Source organism: Belonocnema kinseyi, chromosome 8 (assembly GCF_010883055.1).
Source record: "Belonocnema kinseyi isolate 2016_QV_RU_SX_M_011 chromosome 8, B_treatae_v1, whole genome shotgun sequence".
Classification (NCBI taxonomy): Eukaryota; Metazoa; Arthropoda; class Insecta; order Hymenoptera; family Cynipidae; genus Belonocnema; species Belonocnema kinseyi.
This window is the reverse complement of record NC_046664.1, coordinates 13,196,890-13,216,074: the sequence shown is the minus strand read 5'-3', so window position 1 is coordinate 13,216,074 and position 19,185 is coordinate 13,196,890. Positions and strand designations below refer to the sequence as shown.

At 28.1% G+C, this 19,185-nt stretch overlaps 1 protein-coding gene across 4 annotated transcripts in view; it reads left to right on the top strand.

Moving 5' to 3' along the window:
• Positions 1-19,185, top strand: part of LOC117178064 — a 374,841-nt gene that overhangs the window by 36,611 nt on the left and 319,045 nt on the right. For all 4 annotated transcript variants that reach the window (XM_033369287.1, XM_033369286.1, XM_033369285.1 and 1 more), the window contains exons 2-3: positions 2,947-3,580; positions 3,853-4,204. In XM_033369287.1, coding sequence (XP_033225178.1) covers positions 4,019-4,204 — 186 coding nt within the window. In that variant the 5' untranslated portion in view covers positions 2,947-3,580; positions 3,853-4,018. The remainder of the gene's footprint in view (positions 1-2,946; positions 3,581-3,852; positions 4,205-19,185) is intronic.

The window sequence follows — 19,185 nt, the reverse complement described above, 5'->3', positions numbered from 1 at the left end:
CTCAATTTTTGCTTTTACTTAAAAAAAAAAATGGCTTTAAGAAACGTTGGAGGTAATTCACGTTACTGCGCAATTAACTTGCTGCCCTCTAGCGGAGTCTAGCGATCACTTCGGCGTTTCTTCCACTCAATTTTTTCTTTGAGTTAGAAAAAAATGGGTCAAAACACTCAGCTTTTTCTGGGACTTAAAAAAAATGGGTCTTGTAGGTAATGCACGTGTGCAAGTAGCATGCTGACCTCTGGCCGAATCCAGCGTCCACCTGAGGCGTTTCTTACACTGAGTTTTTTCTATGTTCTTGTTTGGTGACTTGGAACCCTTTTTTCTCACATCAGCGTGGAGAATTTTCTACGATATTGCAGAGCTTGGATAATACGCACGTTAGATGTAAAATTTGCTTAGCTAGCCAAAAAAAGCGGGCCTCACTAACATAGGCGTGCTTGCATTGGTAAATATGCGCTTTTAAACTGACCCTGCTTATGCCCAATCTTATTAATTAATACCCCACGCAAATTGTACACGCAAGCGCACGATATACATTATACACACATAGAGTTCTAACATTTTTGAGAATTTAAAAATAGAGCATTTTTTCGAAATTCCGTGATTTAAAATAAGAAAATCAGAATAAAGAGTTACGAAAATTATACGGAATTTGGATTTGGATTCCTGGCAAATATTATTAATTGAATGTGAAATTTATTTTTTTGAATTACTTAGCGCTATATTTAGACTTTCAAACAATTTATTCAGCTTATAGTATCTTTGTTCTAACGATTTATAAATGGGTTTCATTAACAATAATATTTAACGTAATTTATGCTGAAAATACTTGTTTTAAAGTTTTCAATTTAATTTTACTAAATTGAAGTAAGTTTAATAGAATTTTAGTACATTTGATTGAATTTCCGGCAGAGTAAAAAAGAATACTTAAATATGTTACACCTTAAATTCAGACATGTACTTAAAATCAGAAATAAACTGAAATTAAGAACAAATTGCCTTCATTTTATAAAGTGTTAATGTTAGAATTTCAGAACTTAATCATACGTTTTTCTTAATTTATGTAAACCATGCTTAAATCCAGACCAGTTATTACTTAATTTAAGGTTTCTTCTGAATTTAATATGAATAATTTTTAAGTATTTTTTTTATTGTGAGTAATTTTGGTTAAATTAGTATGATTTAAATTAGATTCAGGGAGGTTCCTAGTTAATTCCAGTTAATCTTGTTGAATTTGAGGAAATCTCTGAATTTTAGTGGAATTAACTGAGATTAAAGACAGTAATAAAAAATACTTAAAAATGTTGCAAATAAAATTCAGATATGAACTTAAATGAACAAAAAGTTTAGCTGGACGCAGCTAATGTTTAGCTGTGTTTAAGAAAACTTATTATTAAATTTTGGAGTTCAGATATTGATTTTCTTAAATTGACACAAATTTTTGCGGAATTTAAGCTCTTCTCTGAATTTAAGCTCTTCTCTGAATTTAAGCTCTTTTCTGAATTTAAGTAGATTTCTGAACTTGAGATGTAACTTTTTCAGGAATTGTTTTTTTATTGTGAACGAAGTTCAATTTTGCAGGTCATTTCTATTGATTTTTTTACATATTAATTTTTGTTTCTACCTCAAATTTAGAAGTGAAATTATATTAAGGAAAAATTTATCTAGTTTCAAGTAATTTGTATCTAAATTAAGAAAAAAGAGTTATGATTAATTTCTGAAATTCAGCTGTTAAGGATTTAAAGTAGGACAATTTTTTGCTGAGTGTTAACTAGTTTTTGAATTCAAGGTGAAAAGCAAATTCTCTGAAAAATTTGAAGGTGTAAGGATTTCAAGTATTCTCTTTTAATGTATAAATGCTGATTTAATAAACTCAATGTAAGCGAATTTCTTGTAAAATCAATTAAATTTGGGTTGATGGTAGTGTATTTTGTCGAATTCTCCTGCATTCTAGTGATTCAGACTAAATTCAATCAATTTATTTGCATTTCAATGAATTTATTTATATTTATTTATATCAATGGAATTTAAGGAATTTCAACTAAGCTCCAATGAATGCAAGTTAATTTCACTAAACTCAATTTAATTCAATGTAAATTTAGTTTAAAGTACACCGAGCTTGCCGGAATGCAAGTGAACTTATCTGAATTCAATTCCAAGGCGAATTACAACTATATTGAAATGAGTGAGACTAAATTTAAAAGTGAAATTTAAGGGAATTGAAAAAAAACTCTGTAAATTTGTCCAATTCCAACTGAATTTCAGTGAATTTAGCTAAACTGAACTGTATTCATCTGGGCTCAAATATTATAATATATATTGTTCCAATTTAGCAAATATTCAAAATTTAAGGCCATGTGATGAGTGGGTCACGTGACCAGATTCCAAATTTACCGGCACTTTTTTTATTTCCTAACTGATTTTTACACGAAGCGCCATATCAAATTGAAAATTTGGGATAATAAATAAGAAGCACTAAGAAAGGCGGGTCTAGTCCTAAATTTTAATAATGATGAAAGAAGCTTTCTTTTTAATATTTTTTTTTGTTTTTTTCATCATCATTAAAATTTAGGACCAGGCCCGCCTTTCTTAGTGCTTCTGATTTATTATCACAAAATTTCAACTCGATGTGGCGCTTCGTATAAAAATAAGTTCAGAAATAAAAAAAGTGTCGGTAAAGTAGGAATCTGGTCGCGTGACCCACTCGTCAAATGGCCTTAATGAACATTCTCTAGGACTTTAGAACTCTATACACTTGTTATTCTAGTTCCTGCAGGATCGTAGAGAATGCATTTTTATAATTATCCTCTTTCAATTAATTCATAAGCTTTCTCTACGATCGTGTGACTTGTATCTTAAGACATTCCCTTGCAAAAAAAAAAAGAAAAAAAATCAGGCCACTTGCATTCGCAGTAACGCAATTTTTCGCTTTTGGTATGTTTCCAGAAGAGAAGTACCGGAAGTCGTCCGCGGAAGGAGCCAGGAGAGTGCCGAATAAATGACGTGAAACCGAAGAGAACGGAAGCGACGTTTCGCTAACTCACAATTCCTCCCCTTCCCATTGCCCAACCTTGACATCGCCTGTACAGCTTTGTCGCCCGCATTTGCATTCTTTATCTCTTTTTCTCTCTTGCACTCTCTCTTTCTCTCTCACTCTCAGCAATTTCCCTTCCGTCCGCTCCCTTCCGGAATCAGTGGAACAATCCTGGATATCACGCTTACCTGAATCCCTGCTAGAAGGTGCAAAACTAAGAAGTAAAAAAGTTTCTAGAAAAGCACTCGACGCTTCATTTAGCTCTGAAAGCTTTGGCTTACGATCTAGCGACTCGAGTGAAACCCGAAAGTCTAGTAAGAAACGAAGAAGTCTGCCTGGAACCTTCACTGAAGACTCGAAGAGAATTTACCAATAGGGTGCCAATTGACGATAACGCGAACTCATAAAATCCCGATAGCCGGATCACTATCGAATAATCCAAGACGCAGTCCAATCAGTCACGCACCAAACAGTCACCCTGAGTCTCTTTGAGTTCTCAAGTTCTCTAACTGAGAAAAGAGTCGACGATAAAGTCTTCAAGAGCAGGTATATAGCTTTAAACGGTATCTATAATCCGAGGTTATTCTTGGGTTGCTCTCTCCAGATTCTCCAGTTGTGTGTTTTGATGCGAAGAAGCAAAAGTGAGTGTTAGTGTGAGTGAATGAGACCTCTTTATCCTTTAAATTACATATCCTCAATTGCATCTTCTCAATTGCATCTCCTCTTTAAATTATACCCCCGTTGCTTTACATTGTATCTCCTTTAATTTGATCTCTGGAAGACAACCCAATAATTACCTCAATATCGTTGAAAAATAGTCTTCTTCCTCGTCGCCACCGCCGCGAGTGGTAACAAGACGCCGACGACGCAAAGTGAAAACAACAACAACAACAACAACAACAACAATAGAAATATCAAAAAGAAGTAGAAGAACAACAACTGATTGGGGAGAACCCGAATTGATACTCTTGAGTCAACTTGAAGATGGCAATGGTTAATATGAACAACCTTCTCAACGGCAAGGATTCCCGATGGCTCCAGCTGGAAGTCTGCAGAGAATTTCAACGCAACAAGTGCACTCGACCGGACACGGAATGCAAGTTTGCGCATCCACCAGCAAATGTGGAGGTGCAGAATGGACGGGTCACAGCTTGCTACGACAGTATCAAGGTAAATATCACTTATTTCCAACTGCTGGCTCTCCTCCGTTTTGCGAGGAGGTCCGGCATTTCACACACGTATATTATCATAGTATACGTTTTATCTTGACTGTCTGTACATATAGTTTACAAGTGGTGCATCGCTTTTGTACCTTTCATGTCCACTACCTCTAAATGGCTAAGCTTTCTGGAAACGCTTAACAACGCACATAGACTGGATACAAACCGGAAATCGGTATTAGAGTCGCTAGGTATGCGTTAAGAGGGGTTTATAGTGCTCATCCACAAGGCTTATTATTCTTTAGACATATGATCAATTATGCGGGTAGATATCCAGGAAATTCAGTAAATCAATCTTGTCTTTATTTATTTATACATTTATTTATTTATTTATTTATATCTCTTTTTCAATTATAGAGGTCACTCGGGGAAGTTGTTTCTTTCCCTCGGTTCTTTCCTCTTATAAGGCAATCATCGGAATTGAAAATCAGTTTCTCCGAAGTCCTCTATTATCTCTATCTCGGGGTGGCCGCTGGACCGGGAAACCGGGATTTTTCTGAGACCGGGAATTTTACCAATTTTCAGAAGAAAAATATGCCCAAGTTTGATTTCAACAGTTTTTAAAAATAATTAGTTGAATTGATTTTTGTTTTTATTTATAATATCATTCAGTTTACAATGCGTAATTCGAAAATCTTTTACTTGAAAAGTTCCCCATTTTAGATTTTTTTTCTTTCTAAGCGTATATTTCTAATTTAAAGAATTTTAAAATGCAGCCTGGAAGACTTAAACAAATAAATTCACTACAAAAATCATTCAATAAATTAATTCGTGGCTTAATCACTATTTATTTCAGGTCTGTACCGATTTTAGAATCATCAAGCATTCTTTGAAATATTTCAGCGTATTTGTAAAGGTTTCGAGAAATTTTTAATAGATTTCAGTAATTTTATGGAATTTTTAGGATTTTAGTGTATTTTTAAAACTTTGAAGGCATTTTCAGGAGCTTTTAATTTGAAGTATTTTAGGGAATTTTAAAAGATCCCAAGGATTTTTTGTTATTAATTTCATTAATTTGAAGTGATTTTAAAGCGTTTGAAATATTATAGGATAAAAAATATTCTAGAATTTCTAAAGATATGAAATCGTTATACAGGACGTATGAGGTTTTACAATATTAAAAAATATTTCCAAGGATTTAACCTTCAAACGGTACACTGGTGCGAAATCGCACCAGAAAATTTTTCATTTTGTTGGAACTTACGCAGGAACATCTGCAGTGTTTTATCGCCACTATATTAAATATATTGAGGGTTAAATGATTTCAAAAGATTTTAAAACTCAATGTATTTTAATATATTTCGCATGATTTCAGAAAATATCATCATAGAATCTCACGAAATTTTATAATATTTTAGTACATTTTAAAGAATTTATTTATGAAAAGATAGGTATTTTGTAGGGTTTTAAAGATTTGAAGAGATTTGGAATTCACCCTGAATTCTCTCGAATTTTACGAATTCACTGCAAGTTTTTTAATTCTCTTAAACTTCTATAAATTTACGCTTTTCTACTTAATTCGACGGATTTTTTTAATTTTTAAAAGTTTTAATTCAATTGATCCTGAGAATCAATTGATAAAATGATTTGAAATATTTTAACATATTTTTTTTCAAATTCCTTGGCATTTTCAAGATCTTCAAAAAAATTCAGAAGAGTTCAAAGGATTTAAAATAATTTGGATTATTTTAAAAGATTACAAAGAAATTTGTTATTGATTGCAGTAATTTAATGGGATTTGAAATACTTGAGGATATTGTCAAAGATTTTCAGGCGTTTTCAATTGTTTTGAAAATTTTCTAGGGCTTTCAAAAGATATCAAAGGATTCGAAATATTTTAGGAAATTTCAAAAGATACCCAGAATTTTTCTATTTATTTCGGTAGTTTGAAGGCTTTCAAAGACTGAAATATTTCAAAAGTTTTAAAGATTTGAAGAGATTTTCAAATATTTTTTACAATTCATTTGTGATTCGCAATGACTTCTTATTCATTTATCCTAAATCCTTTTCTATTCTTTTGAATTCTTCTAATTTTTCACTCATTTCTACTAAATTAAATTAATTTTCCCATGTTTTTGAAATTTTTTCGATTCACTTGATTGCTTTTAAATTTAGATTGGTTTAAAAAAAAATTAATTTCTTCTAAGTCTTATTTCTTTTAAATTTCTATAAATTCACTAAAAATTTATTGCAATCAATCAAATTTTTTTCAATTAAAAAAATTGTTCCAATTCATTTGAATTCATTTGAATTTACGTTATATTTTTTTTTTGTAATAATTAGTCACTTCTTGTGTTAGAAATTAGTAGAGTACCAAAGATTTGAAATTTATCCTAGAATTCACCTTGAATTCTCTTGATTTTTTTAATTTACCTGAATCCTTCTAAATTCACTCAATTCTACTTAATTCAGCGCATTAAAAAATTTTTTTTTATTTAATTGATCCTGCAGTCTATTAATCTCACCTTGAATTCTTAGGCATTTAATAAAATTTTGTGAATTCTCTTGAATTTTTCTGAGCTCATTGCAAAGTTGCTGAATTCAATTAGTTTTTTAAAAAATTGCTTTAAATTCATTTGATTTTTTTAGTTCACCTTCAATTTTTATGACTTTCATTGAATTCTTTTCTTTGATCTTAAATTCCTCTAAATTCGATCTAGTTTCACGGAAATCAATGGATTTTTTAAATATTACTAAAAACTTCATTATTCAATATTTAGTTAAAAAATTATCTTTTTTAGTTGAAAATTCGTATTTTTTAGTAGAAATTAATCTTCTTGGTTGAAAATTCGCCTTTTTAGTTCAAAATTAAATAATTCTAATCCATGATTCAGAATTTTAGTTTAAATTTAAATTTTCTGGTTTAAAATTGTTACAAGTCAGAACTTGTCATAAGTTTAAAGTTTCCGCTTCCAAATTTTAGACAAATAAAATAAATACTTCAAGTACTTTTTTCAACAGTTCCTTTGTTAAAAATAAATGTTTTTGTTTGAAGATTCATAATTTTAATTGAAAATTCATCTCTTTTTCAAAGTGTTACTACTTTGTTTTAAATCAATTTTTCAACTAAAACCGTAATTTTTCCAGCAGAAAGTTCAACTATTTTTCTGAAAATCCATTGCTTTGGTTGAGAATTATATTTTTAACGAAAAAATTCAACTATTCTATTTTTGGTTGATATTTGATCGTTTTTAGATGCAAATTGGTAGGTATAAAATGAATTTTTTTTAAGTGAAAATTTAACTGCTCCATTTTTGGTAGAAAATTGACCTTTTCTAGTTAAAAATGTAACAATTTGGATGTAATTTTGTCCTTTTTAATTGAAAATTAATTTATTTTGTTGAAAATTCATGTCATTTGTTAAAATATCTACTTTTTTGGTAGAAATTAATTTTTTTCTTTGAAAGCTACTCTCCTTGTTTAAAAATTCTTCTTTTTGGATGAAAATTTAAGTATTCCAATTTAATGTTCATAATTTTAATTAAAAATTTATTTCTTTGGGTAAAAACTAAGCTTTTTGATTGAAAACTTGTTTTTTCTTTGGTTGAAAAATATTTTTTTTATCGAAAATTTAACTACTTATCTGAAAATCGGATTTTTGTTGTTAAAAATTACACTTTTACCGGGAAATTCCACTATTCTATTTTTGGTTGAAATATAATTTTAATAATTTGTTAAAAACTCATATTTTTGCATTTGGATGCAAAACTGTCTTTTTAATTGAAAATTGATTTATTTCTTTGAAATTTTCTTTGAAAGTTAATTTCATTGTCTAAAAATTCTTCTTTTTGGTTGAAAATTCAAGTATTTCAGTTAAATATTCATTATTTTATTTTAAACTTCATTTTTCAGTTTAGAAATAAATTTATTTAATTTTAAAAGAAAGTCTTTTGGTGAAAATTAATTTTTTTTGTTAGGATTCATCCTATTCATTACAAGTGCATTTATTTGAAAAATAACTGTTATCTTAAAATGAAAATACCATTTCAGTTGAATATTCCATGATTTTAGTTGATAATTCATTTTTTTGGTTGAACATTCATTTATGGAATAAAAATTTAATTATTCATTTATTTCGCCTTTTCTGGTTGAAAATGGATTTTCTTAACTTAAAACTTAATTTGTTGAGTTTTGGTTGAAAATTGATCTTTTTTTAGTAAAAATTATTTTGTTGTTGAAAGTTTAACTATTTCAGTTAAAGGTTCATTATTTTATTTGAAAACTCATTTTTTTTATTTAAAATTAAAATATTCCAGTTAACGATTCATCACTTTAGTGATTTTTTTTCAAGTTCAGAATTCAACTATTTGATTGCAAACTCAACTATTTCGTTAAAATTGAAGTATTTCAGGCAAATATGAATAATTTTCGTTAAAAATTCATCTTTTTGGTTTAAAATTCCACTATTCCAGTTGAAGATTCATAATTTTATTGTAAAATTCATTTACTTTTTAATTTTTTGTTCAGTTGTGTTCAAGGATGTTTTGCACTAACAAAAATGGTTAGTTGTACCAACTATTCAGCTTTTTGTAAGATACGGTACTGCTATTTTGTTATTTGGGACAACCATTTACCTAGATTTTGATACAAACTAAATACTTACCGCAACTAATGGAATTGTTGTACGAAATAATAGAATAGTAGTACGATATGTTACTAACTAAATAGTTAGCTCAACTAACCATTTTTTTCAGTGTAGAATGAACGTTATGATTTAAAATAAATGTTTTCCTTTTTCCGACAAATATGAATATGGAATATGTTACTTTTAGTTGACCGGAAAAATTGAAAAATTTGATTGTGAGGCCTGTGATTGGAGAAAACGGAAAGTTGCTGTGATATTGCAAAATATGAATTAAAAAGTCGAATAAGTCGACCTACTTTCAAGAGGAGAGTTTATATTCCTGAGCTCCATTCAGATAGTTTCTTAGATCTATCAAACTAAGTGTGCTTGTGTTTAGAAACAATTTCGGAAGAAGCTTCAATTTCTTAACTCCAGAAGCTAATAAATGAGAGCCATTGTGCAAAATGAACGAGCTTCACAACACAAAGGGTTACTCTTTTATGCTCATTTGTCTTCCACACTTCATTAGCTTATTACGAGGCTCCATTTAATCAAGCTTGCTAATAGCATTTTTATAATGCCATTTTGCAAATGTCAGATACAGGTTTTTAATATTGAAGAGCACTTTCTAAAATGATAAATTTAATGTACATGTTGGATGGTATTTTAGATTTTATTTTTTGGAAACGCGATGTTTATTAATATGCGACAATTCGAAACTTTGTGGGAATCAGTGAAATGGGTGTTGTGCTATTATGCGAAATGTACCATGCTTCATGAATATTAATTATGGACACCTTGTTGAACGTCAAGCAACTATTACTCAAAGATAGAATGATGCAATGATATGCGAAACGTCACATCAAGTTTCATGAATATTATTAGTCACGGATGCTATTCTTGAGTAACACTGATTATCTTCTCGCAAAGTGACAGTTTTCGGACACATTTCACGTGACCTAAATTTGTAGTCAGGTTGATGACTTAACCTGGAAAAAATCAAGAAATGATCGAGAATTTAATTAATAAAACAGGAATTTTCTTCTGATCGCGGGACAATTCAAGATTTCATTATTATAATAATTTTGATCAAAGAAAAGTGATTTCAGTAGGTGTACAGGAGAGTTTGTGGACATAGGTCCCTACCTTACCGACATCGAGAAGATTCTAGATGTCGTGGTTCGTGTTCGTGCTAAATTTTCTAGAAAAGTGGTTCATGAATGTGATAAGTTTCAAGAACATTCCTGATGACGCTGTCAGGAATGTTCTTGAAACTTAGCACGGATACGAACCACTTTTCTAGAAAATTTGGCACAGACACGATCCACTACAGCTAGAATCTTTTCGATGTCTGCAAGGTAGGAATCTATTCCCAGAAACCCCTCCTGTACATCTACTTATTTCTACTTAATCTACAGTCGCAGATTTTTTAGATTATCTCAGTCTACACTAATTAATGCATAATTTATTATTGAATTTTTATTATTTTTCATTATAAGAAAAGCGTGTTGCAATTTTTTGCTCTTTGAGATTTGTTTTCTTACTTAAGTTTGATAACTTTTGATTTTATTATAGGACAGGGAGTATCCGTACAGAAGTATGTGTAATTTTACCCTGCTGGTTGCAAATTCATTTTTCTGTACGTAAAAATTGAACTATTTGGTTAAAATTTAAACTATTTTTTCAAAAAATAATTTTATGGTTTGACGTTTTATCGTTTTAATTGGAAATTCATCTTGGGTTAAAAATGTTACTGTTTTGTTGAAAGTAAATTTTTGAATTACAAATTTTATTTCGAGTACAAAATTTAACCAATTTACTGAAAATCCGGTTTTTTTTTTGTAGAAAACTAATTTTATTGGTTGAAAATTCATTTTTTGGGAAGGTATGTCATTCAACAGTTAGGTTCAAAATTATTGAAAATTTAAATGTTCCCTTTTAAGCTGAAAATTGATCTTTTCTAGTTTCAAATTCAACACTTTGGATGAAAATTTGTCTTTTTTCAATTGAAAATTCAACTATGTAATTCAAAATCTACGTATTTTGTTAAAAAGTCGTTTTTTTTTGTGTGTAGAAAATGATCTTTTTCTTTACAAGTCAATTTCCTTGTTTAAAAATTATTATTTTGGGTTAAAAGTTCGAGTATTGCAGCTAAATATTTATCATTCTACTTTAAAATTCAACTTTTAGGTTAGAAATAAAATTAATTGGTTGAAGGTTTAACTTTTTTTTGAAAATTAATTGAAAAAATAATTGAAAATTAAAGCTTTGTTGTGCCATAATTTTAGTTGAAAATTAATTTCCTAGCTACAAATTTAATTTTTTAATTTTTGGTTAAAAAATGATCGTTTTTAGTTAAAAATTCGTTTTTCAGAAGAATAGGATATATTTCCTAGATAATTAAAATATTATTTTTTATTTCAAAAAATTAATTTTGAAAAAATGTTCAAAAAGATTTACAAATTTATTAAAAATGAATTTGGAAGATTTTAGGGGAGTTTTTCAATTTGGCAGGATTTTAAAAAAATGTAGGAAAAATTGAAATCATTTTTAAATGTGAAAAATTTTAAACAACTTCTAAATTGCTCAAGATTTCTCAATTTTCCATGTTTCTAGCTGATAAATGCTTAAAGTAATATAAGTTTGAAAATTTTAAAGTTCATTGAATCATTGTATGATTTAGAACAGTGAAAATGATAACGCGGATTTATATTTTTGGAACTGTATTTGAATCTTTAAACTCTATAATTTATAAAAGTTAAAAATTCTAAATTTTCGTGTTTATATGCATTTAATTTAAAATTGTTCAATTGAAAGTTGTCAGTATCAAACTTTTTTTAGTTTATTTTGTATTACTTTAAATGGAAAAATGTTTATCTTTATAGTTCAAACTTTTAAATTTTATTAAACATAAAAAATTTTTGCGAATTGGGAAAAACTTTGATTTTTCTCCGATTAGGCCAACGGTACTCTTTGAGAGCTTTAATTTGCAGCTCAGTTTTTAATAATTCAAATGGAAAAATTGTTGGCTTTAGAGTTTGATTTTTTTTTATTTCATTGACCGTGAAGTGTTTGTGAACCATTATAAAAAAACGGGATCTTTTTTCTTTGATCAAAACGACAAACCTGTTTAGCGAATGAAGCCCATTGTTTGATAATACTCGAATGACTCAAATTTATTAGGTTTATTGTTTATTGATGATTTCTGGTGATTCTTAAACTAAATTAGAAGATTTTTCATGAAATCCGCAAGATCGGCTTTCTCTTGTCATTGCATTTGTATTGGTCAATTGTTTCCCTTTGAGGTCAAGCAAACAGAACCCATAAGGTCTATCCTTCTCGCTTTTACTACGTAACACGGCCTAACATGCCCTGGAATCGATATCGCGAGACGGCTCCAGTAGTCTTGAGTCTCAAAGCGAGCCGAGCCTTGTCTTACGTCACAGCAGGTTCTCAGCATACAACCAAGAGAGCCAAATAAGGAGCTGGCAAAATGCCTTTATAATAAATCGTATGGCACGCGCTTCTTCACCCTGAAACTGAACTGGAGTATTGTTGGCTACAATGCGGAAAATCAGACCCTAAAAGTCCTGTCAATAATCGCCTTTCAATAAAAACTCAGGTAGTTCTTTCAGGGTGGCCGCTGCACCGGCGATGCCCGACTCACATCCTGTGGCGATGCCCGACTCGTATTTTGCGGCGATGCCCGACTCGCATTTTGACCTGTTAAGGTTACCCCCACCATTGCATCCAGCGCGTTACCCTTCGCTTCTTGTTCTCGCCTCAGATTATATCTTATTAAAAGGCTGGCGTACCTGAGGTAATTAAAGGGGACAATTCAAGGATATTTGTAGATTTACTTCTTTTTTTAAACTTATACTTTAATGTTTAATAGTCAAATTGAGTTTTTTTCGGATAAAAATTCAACTATTTTGTTTCATTTTTTAGTAGAGATATAATAATGGTTAAAAATTAATTAGGTTGCAAATTTAAATATTTTTAGTTGAAAATTCGTTTTTTTCTTCAAAAATTTATTTTTAAACCTAATATTTAACTATTTTATTTATGGTTTCACTTTTTTCTAGTTAAAATTCCATTATTTGGTTAGAAATGTGTGTATTAAAAAGTCTTGTTTTTGGTAGAAGATTATTCTTTTTGGTGGAAACTTCTCCTAAATATTAATATTAAACTATTTACTTAAAAATTAAACTATTTTATGTAATTGGAAAATTTATATTTTTATTGAAAATTCAAATTTTCGGGTAGAAAATTGGACTAGTTTGTATAAACCCCGTCGTTAATCTTAAACTTATTGTTAAACAGATTTTAACAGATTTCCAAAATTGTAAAATAAAAAAAATCTGGAAGATTTTCAGGCATTTTAAAAATTTTTGCAGGTTTTATTAAAAATGGTAGCAAAAAGTAAAATCATTTTAAACGAGACTCAGAACTTTTTAGAAATTTCAAAAATAATTTAAAAGTTCACAAAAGATTACAAATAATTAAAAATAACATTATATACGATAATTTCATTAAGATTCCTATGAAAAATAAAAATGGATTTTTATCTTAGAAAATTAATTTTATGGGAATATTTAAGAAGATTCCAAAAGAAATCCAAAATCTTAAAAAAAAATTAGAAACTTATAAGGTATTTTTTTATTTTGCAGGATTGTTTATGAGTTCTATGCAAAATTCGAATAAATTTAAGAGATATTTAGAAATTAAAAAATAATAATAATTTAACAGTTTAAAATATTCCAACTAAGTTTTAACGAAAATGTAGATTTTTTATGATTTTAAAATTTTGAAACTACGATTTTTAACGTTTGAAGATAATGAACAAATGTTCTTAAGATTTGTGGACAAATTTTCAATCATTTTTTTCTTCAAAAATTATTTTTCACGGAATAATTAAAAAGAAGGTTTAAAACAATAAAAAATTTGGAAGAGTAAATAAAAATTGAACAATTATTACTTTAAAAAAAATTTGATTGGGTTAAAATATATTTATAATTTTTAAAGGGAATCAAAAATAATTTAAAATTTGAAATTATTCCAAATATGGTTAAACAAAATATATATTTTTGGTGATCTTTAAATAAGATTTTGATGTTTTTAAATGATTTTTTAAGTAACTGCCCAAAAAGATGCAAAATTAATTACAAACTTGCAAAGATTCCAACTAACTTAAAAGAAGTGTGTTCAATTTTTATTAGAACTTATAAATATGTTTTAAAATTAATCGATTCAGTTGGATTTTTATTCTTTTCAATATATCATTCCGTTTACAGTGCGTAATTCGAAAATCATTCACTTTCACATTTTCCATTGTGGATTTTAATTTTTAAGCGAGTACTTATTATTTAAAAAAAATTCTAAATACAGTTTTAAAGACTTGAAAAATAAAAAATAATTGGAGTTTGAAATGGATAATTTTGAACTATAAATTAAGGATTAACAAGTGAATAATAATAGATTTTGCAATTTATTTTACGATTGAAACTTTATAAACTCTTTTCAATTTGAAAATAACTTCAAAATAATATATTTAGAATTAAAGCTTTTATCAAATTTAAAATATTGTTTTAGTCTGAAATTCGAAATTTTGTAATTAAGAAAGATAATAATTGTTGATTATTTAAACATATTTGACTGTTCTTGTAAAATCGGTAATTATACATCAAATATTCAAAAAGTAACAAAAAACTGAACATTTAACGTTACAATTTTAATTTTTCTATTTGAAAAAATTTAATTTACAAGTAAAATTGTAGAATTTTGATGTATAATAAATATTGAACATCCGTAATTCGTCGAAAAAATTCGACTAAGCTTAAGAGATATTTAGAAGTTTTGCAAAGATTCAAAATTAATTAAAAATTTGTAATAATTTAAAATAATATAAACAAAGTGTCTACGTTATACCAACAAAATCCAACTATTCGTACCTAAATTTTTGTGCAAACAATCCACTATCTAATTTAAAACAAAATACAGATTTTTGCAGATTTCGAATAAAAAAGTTTATGGGTTCTTAAGAATTATGAAAGGCTTCAAAAGAACAAAAAAAAAACATTTTCTTGAGATTCCTAGGAAAATTGAAAATGACTTTTTATTTTGTAGAAATAATTTTAAGAGAATATTTAAAAAGATTTCTGAAATTGTCAAAAATATTTTCCATTTTACAGGGTTAAAAAAATTTGGGAAGAATTCGAATTATTATAAAAGATATTTAGAATTTCTGAAAAAATTTCAAAAATAATTGAAAATTTGAATAAATGTGAAACAAGATGTAGATGTTTCAAGATTTTAAAATACAATTTGGAAGCTTTCTAAGGATTTTTAATCTATTTAAAATTAAAATAATTTAGCTTTTAATTTAAGAAGTATTTAGTTCATAACACAAATTTAATCGTACAATTTTTAATATTTCTAGCTTAAAATTGTTTAAAATTATTTGCAGCTCAGTTTTTATGACTTTAAATGTAAAATCGTTTAGCTTTTTAGTTCCAATTTGTTTATTTTGTTGACCCGGGAATTCTTTTATGTGATTAAAACGCCCATCCTGAGTATCTTCAAAAATTTATATTTTTCATCTGCCCTCAGAATTTTTCCAATTAAAGTTCTATCTTTACGAATGTATTTTCTCGACTGAAAGAAATAAAATAAAATAAAATAAAAATAAAAATGGTCTTCTCCTTTTTCTTCTTGTATTTTCCGCTGTGGCGGAAGTGCGACTTTTAAGAGTCTCTACCCTTCTCGATTTTCAGCGCCTGCCTATCGCTCTGTCCATGAATACCGAGGGTGAAAAAGCTTTGCCGGATGAAAGGTGATATCGTCATGTATACCAGGCTTTCTTCACGGTGAAAATAAATGTGGAGGGTAGCGAAACACCTATTTGCGTCATCAATTATCAAAGTCACAAAGTTCCGAAAGCCTCTTTGCAAGTCTTTTCAAAGAAAACACGAGTCGCGATAATGCGATTAGTGCAAACTCGAGAGTGAAAGAAATGTGACATGGTCGAAAAAATAATAAGGTTACTCGTTAGAATTCCCTCTTGCTATTCAGTGCAGTTTTCGTCTAGTTTTTTCCTTTTCGCTCTTCTCGACTGACTCCTCCTCGTTAATGTTTTCGAAAAGTCACGTCCGGATATTACGTTTCGGGAGTACGCAATAAACGAGAGAAAATGTCAAATGTCAGCATTAGTTTTCAACTCACTGAAGAAATTTGTTTTCCATCTTAATTCAGGGTTGCCGCTGGATCCGAATTTTACAAATTTTCAGAAGAAAAATCTGTCCAAGTTCGATTTCAACAGTTTTTAAATAACAATTAGTTGAACTAATACCTTTGTCAATGATGATATCATTCAGTTTACAATGCGTAATTCAAAAATCTTTTAGTTTAAAAATTCTTCATCTTAGTTTTTTATTTTTAATTATTTATATTTTTAATTTAAAAAGTAATTGTAAAGGGCAGTCTTGAAGACATAAACAATTGAAAATAAAAAGCGTTTGAAATTGAAAATTTTGATAAGAAAGAATATTATTTTATCAATTGCAAATATAAATAAGTTAGTAAATCATTTTTGCAATGGAAAATGGTTCAAAGTTTAAGAATTTCCAGATTGTTACTGTTTCATTTCGAAAGTCTTTGTCATTAAAAAAATGTAAAGGTGCGATTGAAACTTTTAAAACTATTTTCAACTTTAAAATAACTTAATAATAATATATTCGTGATTAAAGGCTTTTATTAAAATAAAAATATTGTTTTAGTCTAAATTATTCACTTCTTAACTCATTTGATGTGGAATTTTGTAATTAAGAAAAAGAATAATTATTTAATATTTAGTAATATTTGACTGTTAATTTAATAGAAGTAAATTAAGGTTAAATATTTGAAAGTAAATCATTTTAATTTGATTAATTTAATTTTTATTGTTCAATTTAAAAAAAAATTTAATTTGTAAGTGAAATTTATGTAGAAATGATAATTCAACACTTATTATTTGTAGAAAAATGTGCATAATTTTAAAAGATATTTAGAAGTTTCGAAAAGAATCAAAATTAATTTAATACGTTAATTCATGTCAAGTAATTAAAACGAAGTGTTTGCAAGTTTTTTTCAGAACTTCTAAACATATTTTAAAATGAATAAAATTTGTCCTACAATTTTTAGAAAATCCTGAAACTTTTTTTTTAAATCTCTAAGGTAGTTGTCCTGCCAAAAGTCAGATATGAGAAAAAATAGTTTTTCTATGATTTTGAGAATCAAAATATTATAAATAATGTGATTCAAAATAAAAAACATTTTTATGGAAAATTTTGAAATTCACACACAGTAAAACCATTAATTTTAACCATTTTCTTGCAGTTGAATTTTTTTTACCGTCGCGTCTGACGAATTTTTGAAAAATGATTGAATTTGAATAAGTGATGGCTTATTTTTTCCGGGAAAATATTCTCTAAAACTCTACTGTATCCAATTTTATCAGTCAATTTTCCTATATTTTTAATATTGAAAACAGTAGAGTTTTACAGAAGGTTTTCCCGAAAAAACTAAGCAGTTACTTAATAAAATATAATCATTTTTCAAAAATGCGTAAGAAGCAACGATCAGACAAAATTCAATCGCAAAAAACCTGTTGAAAATTAATGTTTTTTCTTAATTAAAATATTTTGCATACAAAATGTTTTTTTTTTATTTGAAATGAAATCAGTTATGATATTTTGATTTCTAAAATCATAGAAAAAATTCTTTTTTCAGAATTCTGACTTTTGGCACGACAACTATCTTAAAATCTTCAGGGTGTTTTTTTGTGCCAATTTTGAAAATCTTTCAAAATCTTTTTAAATACTCGGTTAAAAAAATTTCCCAGAATTTAAAATCATTTTCAATTTTCCTAGGAATATTAGGAGATTTTTTTTCTTTTGGAGCCTTTCACAATTCTTAAAAAGCTTTTAATTTTTTGTTTGAAATCTACAAAAATCTACAATTCGTTTTAAATTAGGCTGTGGCTATTTGTACTGAAATTTCGAATAGCCGGATTTTTTCGGTACACGCACTTCGTTTAAATTATTTAATATAATTTAAAGTTTTCAATTAATTTTGAATATTTTTAAAACTTCTAAATTTGAACGCAATTTTTTTTAATTCGCAGGATTTTATATCAGTTTCAGGACAATTTCAATTGATTTTAAAAGTTATTTAGAAGTTCTAAAAAATTTCAAAAATGATTTTATATTTGAAAAAATATAAAACAACTTTTAGATTTCTCAAAAGCTTGAATTACAAATTTTAACACTTTTCAAGGATGCTTAAACTATTTAAAATGAAAATAATTTGACTTCTAATTTAAGAACTTAAAGTTGAAAACATTTTACTATTGAAATTTTTTATTTTTTCAGCCTAAAATAACTTAATAATATAATTTTGAACATTTTTAAAGGCTATGGATTAATTCTTTAATTTAGACTTCGGGAAATGTTAACGTGGATTTATATTTTTAGAACTTAATTTAAATTTGTATACTCTGTAATTTATGAATGTAAAAATTTTCTTATTTTGCAGTTGAAATTAATTAAACTTGAAATTATTCATTTGAAAAGTGTTAGTATATTCCAATTTATAGGTGTAAATTATTGAGTAATTGAACACAAAATTTTTGAATATAAAAACTTTTAAACTTCAATTTTAAAAGTTTGAAATTCAAGAGTTTCACTTTGAATGCTTTAATTTGTTGTTTATTTTTTACTAATCTAAATGGAAAAATGTTTAGAATAGAGTTCGATTTGAAAAATTTTATTGACCGGAAAAAATGTTTGTGAAACGGAAAAAAACGGGAAATGGCTTGGTATTTTTTTATTCGATTAAAATGGACAGTCTGTGATATAAAGAAAAAGGATCAAAAGAACTTATTTTCTTCTTTCCCTTAATCCAATTTTTGCAGGGTAAATATTTTGAGAAGAGTTTTACCGTAGGCAGAATTCTAATTTTCTTATTTGGCTCGTGAAATTAGATCACACGAAGTGAAGTAAACGCGCGTGCCATACGGTGATGGAGCAAGGCGAGAAAATTTAAACACAGTTAGCTGCAGTCGACTGAATATTCCTCCATTGCCAACGAAACGTTGAGTTGCTTCGTCGAACAGTTCAGTCTCAACAGTCCAGTCTTTCAGAGCGCAGCATCCATCGACGTCGTGCCTAATTCTGGAAGCTATTAGGGGCTGACGGGAACCTCTTGAAAGACGATGCTGTCTCTGATGATCGAAACGAAACTCCACGAGTAGCTAAGGGGGCCGTACTTAAATTACATAACGGATTATAGGTCCTTTTTAGAAACTCCCCTCCCGCATCCTGTAACAAACC